We start from the raw sequence: 8,520 nt of genomic DNA, 5'->3' as shown, positions 1-8,520 counted from the left end.
GAGACAAGTGGTCGTCTGTGTTTCAGTCCACTAAGTAAATATCTTAACATTACACAAATAGCAATACATCCACAGATGCTGATGATATTTCTTATAGCTAATTTGTTGACATATATTGTATTATATTCAGTGTGACAGATGAAGCCTGTGAATGTTTACTACACTAAAATAACCTGTGACAGATTAATAATGTGACATTAGAGATGATTCAGTCTGCAGGCCCACACTTAACAGTCCATTAGTACAACAGGATGTTAAATAACCTTGATGCTGACAGCAGACATTGTATTATATTTCCTTCATATATAACACAAAGATGTGTTTCTTGTTTCAGGGCAGGACTCCTCTTGTGTCCAGGGGCTCCTGAGAGTGGATGTGAACCAAACCACACAAAGCCGTCCACTGAGCACTCTGTCACACTCATTTCTAAACTTCACTGGTTTACTGTTGAATTGAATAAAATCAACTCTCAGACATATAAAGTGACACTATGTATTGTGAGGTTTATTTTAACTTCAGTGATGTTGAGTTCATGTGAAGCTTTTTAAATAGTGAATCAGTTGCAGGTGTCATTAAATGTATTAGTGGCTAAAATGCTGCTAAAACAGCTTCACCACCAGGAGTCTCTTTAAACAAGCAGCTACACTGAGTCATCTGGATTACTTTGTCATTTTAAAGCATTGACACATTCAAAAGTTCTGAGAAACTGTCAAAGATCAGGAAGAAGGAAGATGAACATATGGGACAAGTAAACATTCAGAAAGGGGAGCAGAAGCAAATGGAGGCATTCAGCCACTGAAGAAAATCACACACCCACACACACACACACACCTTTATAACAACACAACTCTGCTGCCATGTTTATAATATAAATCACAGTTGACAGTTTTGAGTAATGCAAGTATCTATAGCATTACTTTGAGTGTGTGAGACAAACATAAATGTTGCTTCCTCCACATGAGACTAAAAGTCTGTATCCATGCTGTGAGGATGTAGTGATCATTCCACACAAAAATACCAGAAGGATGAAAAGAAGAGGAAAAAAATCCGACATGGGTTTATTAAACCTGAGGGTGGCATCAGAGGTACGGTTGCCGCATGGTTTATCCCCTGTAGGTGGCAATTCAGCTCCTGCTTAACTCCTAACAGGATGCTCCCAACATTCACCAGTCTAGTCCAGTCTCAGTTTGCCACAGTTTCAAATAATATTTAACATTTGTGCAACAGTGCTTCCTCCTGCAGTTCTGAGTGTGTGGGCCCTAAGCAGTCTTAAACTGACAAAGAACAACACACCAGGTTATAGAAATGGCAGGAAGTAATTGCACCTTCCTACACACACTTATCTGTTCCAAAAAGCTCTGGAGCCTTTGCATTTTTACAACTATACTCATGTCTGCACTACCTCAACAAATTCCACGCATCAGTGGTCTGCACATGTAATAGAGGATGCACTTCTTCCCCCAGCTGCTGATCCAGCTTTACATTGCAACAATCCAGTCTGTTCTCTGCAAGTCCACCACTGTATGGTTTGGATCAGCCACCAAACAGGACAGGAACAGACTACAACGGATATTCAAAAACAAAAACACAAACTTAACTTAACAAACTTAAGGTTGTTTTTTTCTTTTTAAATAAATTTAAACATTAATTGACCACCACATTTTTTGCTAAAAGTCTATAGACTGAGTATTAAACCTGCTTTTCTGTGGGGCATTAATATCTTAGCCTATTAGGCATCAATACAACTATAACTTTTAAATACTTCATAATTCAATTTTCAGTTCAAATGTATTTTTTTTAAAACGTTATGGGTTTTGTGTGTAGCTAATTAAATAAAGACTAATACTCATCAATAATTATACTGTGTTTTGTGATATACTTTAATGTTAATTAATGTTGGATTAACGTGAAATTTCTTGAAAAGTGTAAAATGTAGGCTGTTCATTTGCATTTGCGCATTGTTACATTTTTGACACAGCTGATATAATCAGCACACTATATTAGAAGGGTGTTTTTGTCTTTATAAACTTTGATAAAGTATCATGATAAATCAAATGTAATAAGACGACCTAAAGACAACAATGCACACAGTTTGGGACGGTATTATCTAATGTTATGGTACATGATAAAAGGAAAAATACACCAGCAGCAATGGAAACAATAAGCAGAGGCAGATCAAAAATTGCATCTGTTCTGTTTGAAATACATTTTCTACTGTAAGCCACATCCGTATTAGCTGAGGTGACTGTTAAAAGCTCAGAGCAGAATATTAACTACCCTACTATCAAGTATTTTATCAGTCAATGAGTCAATGTATCAATCAATTTATTTGTCTCATGAAATCATAAGAATATTGTTTAAGTGAAATGCAACCCGTTCGCTCCATCAATTTGTGCATCAATTCCGTTGGTGCGACTAACGGAAGGTTACGCTAACAATAGCTAGCATGCTAACTGATAGCTAACAGACACTTTATTAGGCATTTATTTTGTGTGTACTTCGCATCATGTCTAAAACCTTAGTAAATGTGAAGACGTTCCTCCTTTCCCAGCAAAAGCACACTATCCGAGGGTAAACCCGACACCGGAACGAAAAAGAGGGAGGGTAATATTGGATGCACACTCTTGTTGACGCGATCCTCTTGCGCATGCGTACACACATCAAAACATCGCGTGAAGAGGGGTGACCGCGCCTGGGGATAATTTAATAAAACAATGCCTTATCGGGTGAGAAATGTCTTTATTTTTTCGAAACCCGTGCTTTATGTGTTTCTTTGTACAAATTAGTTCCCCACGTTTCGTTTGTGCGACTAACGGGAGGTGTAGAATAACAATAGCTAGCATGCTAACTGATAGCTAACATGCTGTTTACTGGGCATTTAATATTAGAACCTGCTGCATTTAGATTACATCATCAGCCAAAGTTAGGTAACGTTATTGTAAACTGTAGGAAAATACTGGTTTGTGTCTTTAATTTGTTCCCTTGGTTTCAGGCGTGCGGTGTCTTCAGTTTAATCTCAGTGTGACAGCTCGGTGAGTGATCAGAGGATGGACAACGTTACCGTGTCAGCCTCAGGTGGGACAGCAGAGGATATGGAGGGGATCTGTGTAATGCCGGATTTGAGTGCCATCAAGACTGAGCAGTCGATGGGTGCAAGCCCAGATGACACAGGCACCCAGAATGTTGCCATGGGCATCAAGTTCATCCTCCCCAACCGCTTTGACATGAATGTTTGCTCAAGGTTTGTCAAATCGCTAAACGAGGAGGACAGCAAGAACATCCAGGACCAGGTCAACTCTGATCTGGAGGTGGCTTCTGTTTTATTTAAAGGTAAGAGCCCCGTTCATGTGTCTCTAAAGTGAACTTATAGTGTTTACATCTTGTCACAATGTCCAATATAAGAGGCTGTAACTTACATGAGCTCACTTATCTGATCATATTTTCCTTCTCTTTCAGCTGAGTGCAACATCCAGACCTCACCTTCCCCAGGTATACAAGTGCGCCATGTTTACACGCCCTCCACCACCAAACATTTCTCCCCCATCAAACAGTCCACAACCCTCACCAATAAACACCGTGGCAACGAGGTTTCTTCCACACCTCTTTTGGTGCATTGTAAGTATCACAGTTTTTTTTTTAACTCCATTTATTTTAACGTTTCTATCAGAAATCAAATCAAAATGTTAATCTGGACATGCCTGTTTTTCCTCTCAGCTTTGTCCATTCATCAGCTTGCAGCCCAGGGTGAAATGGTGTTCCTGGCCAGCAGGATTGAACAAGGTAGGCAGCATATCTGGGTTGGCTGGTTGTGTTTTTTTAACACACACATACAATATTTTGAAGACAGTAATAATAACCAAATAAACAACTGTGAGTCTCCATCTTTGTGCTCCTGCAAAGCATAAGCAGGTATGGTGATAAACTATGTGTATTGATGGTGTTATTTGTCTTTTTATATCATTTTAATAGAGACTGTAATCAACCTCCAAGATGAGGAAGGCTTTACCCCCCTGATGTGGGCGGCTGCACACGGACAAATTGCTGTTGTTGAGTTTCTCCTCCAAAATGTATGGAAAACTGAACTTGAAGTATCATTCAGATCTTGTGGGTTTTTTATATCAGAGCATCCCGTCTCTGTTTATTTACTGGTCTGTATCATTCTTTGCTGTAGGGTGCTGACCCCAACCTCCTGGCCAAAGGGAGGGAAAGTGCATTGTCTTTGGCCTGCAGCAAGGGATACACTGATATTGTGAAGATGCTTATTGACTGTGGTGTAGATGTCAATGAATATGACTGGGTAAGAATGCAAAGCTTTTATCAAATCTTCACTAGAACTGGTTTTGTAGAAACTGATGTATGAATATAAGTGAGATCCTTTTCTCACTTTGTGCTGGGTATTCTAAGGGACAGTTCACCCCCAAATCAAAAATATATATTTTTCCTCTTACCTGTAGTCCTGTTTATCAGTCCAGATTGTCTTGTTGTGAGTTGTCGATATCAGCCGTAGAGATGTCTGCCTTCTCTCCAGTATAATGGAACTAGATGGCACTCAGCTTGTGGTGCTCAAAGCGCCAAAAAATACTTTAGAAAAACTCAGCAGCAATGTCTTTCTTTCCAGAAATCATGACACGGTTACTCAAGATAATCCACAGACCTTGTAATGAACATGTGTGTCAGTTTCATGTCATCCAGCAAACGTATCACTGCACAGAAGGAAGCATTCATCTGCTCATGGATGAGAGGCTTGTGCTTGTGACAGCATGTGATGTAAACATCAATGGCATCCTCCCCAGCTGAGATGTAACACTCCTTAGCTCAGCAATGCTAGGTAAGCTGGCTGAAGACGCATGCCTCCTTCTGCATGGTGATATGGCTGGTGAGTGTAGTTCAGTAGAAAGAAAATAGTCCCTACATGAAACTACTCACATCAAGGTCTGTGGATTCTCTTCAGTAATCAGGTCATTATGTCTGCAAAGAGACATCGCTTTCAGCGTCACAAGCCGAGTGCCACCTTGTTCCATTTTATTAGAAGGCAGACATCTCTACAGCCGACACTCTGCAGCTCACATCAAAACAAATAGTAAATAGCATTACAGGTAAGAGGAAAATTATGCGTTTTTGACTTTGGGGGTGAACTGTCTTTAATGTTGGTCTTACTATCAAATATAATTCTATGTGGCGTGTTTGTTGGGTTTCAGAATGGAGGAGCCCCTCTGCTATATGCTGTCCATGGGAACCATGTGCGCTGTGTTGAAATTTTGTTAGGTGAGGACACATCTTTTACTGAAAGTAGCACCTGTGGTCAGACATCCATCTGTGTTCATAGTTCTTAAAGGATAAGCATAGAAATTCTTGTGTTCAGGAAATGTTAAGTGTCTAAGATATATCTGTACAATAACAAAGTTTTTGTATGTTTGTATGTCCTCTAGAGAGTGGTGCTGATCCCACTATTGAGTCAGATTCTGGATTCAATGCAATGGACATGGCTGTGGCTATGGGCCACCGGAATGGTATGTGTAAATTAAACACACAGAGTAAACCTACATTTAATGCTTAAAAAACATGTAGGTACACACAGGCTGAGAACTGATGTTTGTCTTATGTGGACAATAGTATTTTCTCACAACTAACACAACCAGTTTTTTTTTAAACAAATGCCTCCATATTGATATTGTGACGATATTGTTGGGTTAACTATTGATGCTTTTACACAAATATTTACACAATGCGATTTTTGATGGTAAACATTTCTATTTTCTGGATATAAAGGCTAAAAGTAAGTAAAGGCAAATAAAAGAACAGCTAGAACAGTCTGATAAGTTCAGAAAATTACCTTCCGTAATACAGCCTTTAAAACCAGGAAAAGACAACACTTACAATATTATGATATCCAAAATCTAAGATGGCATCTAGTCTCATATCATGATTTTGATATAATATCAATATGTCTCCCATAATTTCTGACATTGTTTAAATAAATTGTACAATTTAAAAAAAAAAAAATTAAAAATCACTAAAATATTTCTCGTTTCCTACTCATTACTTTCACAATCCTGTCAAAGATTACCCTTCATCCTCCTCATGAACCCCAAAGTGAGAAGCACTGATTAAAAGGAGGCAAATTGGATTTCCTCCATATGTACAAATATTTAGGGTTCACACAGTCATGGAAAACCTGGAAACGTCATGGAATTTCACAATTACATTTTCCAGGCCTGAGAAAATCATGAAAGTTTTGGAAAACTCATGGAAATTTTGTAGTGTGTGTAATAAAATGATTACAGTAATCTTTCATGGAGAACCTTCCACGTAATGTAACATAATGGCACAATTATTTTCTGTGGCTGTCAACATGTTGTAGCTCCAATGTGTCAATTTGTGACATATTGTTTACCATCACGTACGTTTCTCCATTTTCCTGCCATGCTCTGTCTCTCCCTTCATGTTTGCCAGCTACCTGAAATTGTGTTTGAATAGTCTGAATCTGATATGTTTAAAAAACAACGGCAAGCAGGACAAGACATAAATGTTACTTTAGTGTCCTTGAAAAGTCATTGAAATGTTTTGAAATTTTGTCCATGAGAATGTGTCTGCTGATTGTACTTTGATCTGAACAGGAAACAAGTTGTTGACAATGTGGCTGCTTCCAAGAATGTAAAAGCCTTTTCAGAAAAACAATCACTTTTCCTGCCAAATCCTGTCTCCTATCTAGGAGTGACAGGTGGCCATCTCCTAAAGTTTGATTAGTGTTAACTTTGAAATGACACACAGCTCTGTTCAGTAAAATACTGTTTGTTCCTCTGCTCAGTTCAACAGGTGATGGAGGCACATCTACTGAAGTTACTGATGGGAATCAGAGACTGAACTGTGACACTTGAGGAAAACAAATACGGAAGGGACGAAGCTGGGCTCTGGACAATCATGTAGCACGCCCAGGCTGCCTGCCAACAGTAATATATTAGTTCATTAAGTGACATTTCAACATCATGTCAACAGCGTCTTGTTGGCACGATGCATGTGACGTTTATATGCTACGAATTTACAATTTTAACCATCTTTCAAAAACTGTTTTACATTACGTTTCATATTGAATGCGGAGTTGCAAATCTGATCCGGAGACACTGAAAGATTTTCACGCTGCCAAATGGAGTGCAGTGTAAGATTGATTTTGGTTTAACCGAGCATGGAGGTTTTGAGTCTTTTAATATTGTATATTACATTACATGCCATCAGTGGCCATTCCATACTTTTCCCCATCATGGCAAGTGTTTTTTAAATATAACTTATTAACCTTGATGAAAAAACAGATTTTAAAAGTAAAGGAATATTCGTGTAATACAAATTGCCTCATGTTCATACTGTCAGGTCTTCACAGTGAGCACATTTCTGAGTCTCATTTTGCTCTCATGAGGACCACTGCACAGTGGGTGGACTGAAAATAGGCTCGTATAGACTGGAATGCACACGGTTACAGACTGTGTTTTTATAACGCTGCCATATTGTTTGTTGATCCTGAAGATCTTTGTGTTGGTTGTTCCGAGTTTATTTATTTGAATACTTTAGACGTTGTGTTGTAATGTGATAAAACTCTCATATTGATGTAAGTCTGTTTTGTTTCTGTGTATTTATGATACTGATGTTCACTGATGTGTTGTGAATTTTAAAAGACCTCACACCTCATTTTAATGTCCCGCGAGGTTACTGTGGTGCTGTTTGCCACTGTGTAAGGGTGCTTGTGTTTTATATCAGACATAAGTGGTGTTTCAAGAAATAACTTGTCCTGACCTCAGTATCACTCATTATGCTGTACAGATATTTATCTGATCACAAGTCAAAAAGGTAAAACCACTGTTTATAGTTGCAGAAATTAAGCTGTTATTTAATTAAAAGATCTTTTTAAACTGCAAACAGAGTCACAGTCATGGGGAGAGTACACTTTAGTTGCTGTTGAGTGCTGCACATAGAAGCAGGGGAGGGGTCTGTCAGTGAATGTAAAACTAAAGGACTATTAATTATAAGCCAAGAATCTAATAACATGCTACTAGCGCTAGACATGTTTATTTCACAGTTGTGTGCTAATATATTTTGTCTGCCTATTCACGATTATGTCACGTCTTCTTTATGTGTATCAACATCAATATACTGTACTGGAAAATACTTTTACAGGTTAGCTCTGTACATTATAGGGATAGCTCAGATCTTTTGAAGTGGGGCTGTATGAGGTACTTATCCATAGTCAGTGTATTATATCCAGTATATGTTAAGTCTGCATGCCCCCAGTTTGGAGGAGCAGGCAGGAGTACCACCATGAAAGGTAAGTGATGTACTGTTGTGGATGGGGGGCAGCAGCAAAACATATTTTAGCCACTTAAAAAAAAAAGAATCTAACAGTTTAAAGCAGGGGTCTTCAATGGTTTTCAGGCCGAGGACCACTTAGCAGGGACTCGCTGCTACATACATTGTATTAAACTGTGGGCTCACTGGTTAACCACGCTGTTACAGACAGGTGCTGCACAGTGA

The 8,520-nt window shown here is 38.7% G+C and overlaps 1 protein-coding gene across 1 annotated transcript; it reads left to right on the top strand.

Annotated features, from left to right (window-relative positions):
* The first annotated feature begins 2,604 nt into the window (after positions 1 to 2,604).
* Positions 2,605 to 7,908, top strand: ankra2 (ankyrin repeat, family A (RFXANK-like), 2). Its single transcript, XM_033646149.2, has 9 exons — positions 2,605 to 2,726; positions 2,993 to 3,330; positions 3,457 to 3,615; positions 3,715 to 3,780; positions 3,970 to 4,067; positions 4,172 to 4,297; positions 5,199 to 5,265; positions 5,430 to 5,510; positions 6,809 to 7,908. The coding sequence occupies exons 2-9, from the start codon at positions 3,048 to 3,050 to the stop codon at positions 6,862 to 6,864; spliced, it is 936 nt and encodes a 311-aa protein (XP_033502040.1). The 5' UTR covers positions 2,605 to 2,726; positions 2,993 to 3,047; the 3' UTR covers positions 6,865 to 7,908.
* The last annotated feature ends 612 nt before the right edge of the window (positions 7,909 to 8,520 follow it).

The sequence above is a fragment of the Epinephelus lanceolatus genome, chromosome 19 (genome assembly GCF_041903045.1).
Source record: "Epinephelus lanceolatus isolate andai-2023 chromosome 19, ASM4190304v1, whole genome shotgun sequence".
Lineage (NCBI taxonomy): Eukaryota > Metazoa > Chordata > Actinopteri > Perciformes > Serranidae > Epinephelus > Epinephelus lanceolatus.
This window is presented reverse-complemented; position numbering and strand designations above follow the sequence as displayed.

Excerpts from the sequence above, each read along its gene's own strand:
- ankra2 (XM_033646149.2), top strand. The coding sequence starts at position 3,048 with ATGGACAACGTTACCGTGTCAGCCTCAGGTGGGACAGCAGAGGATATG. Across the intron at positions 3,781-3,969 it reads GGCCAGCAGGATTGAACAAG|AGACTGTAATCAACCTCCAA; the intron begins GTAGGCAGCATA and ends TCATTTTAATAG. Across the intron at positions 5,511-6,808 it reads GGCTATGGGCCACCGGAATG|TTCAACAGGTGATGGAGGCA; the intron begins GTATGTGTAAAT and ends TCCTCTGCTCAG.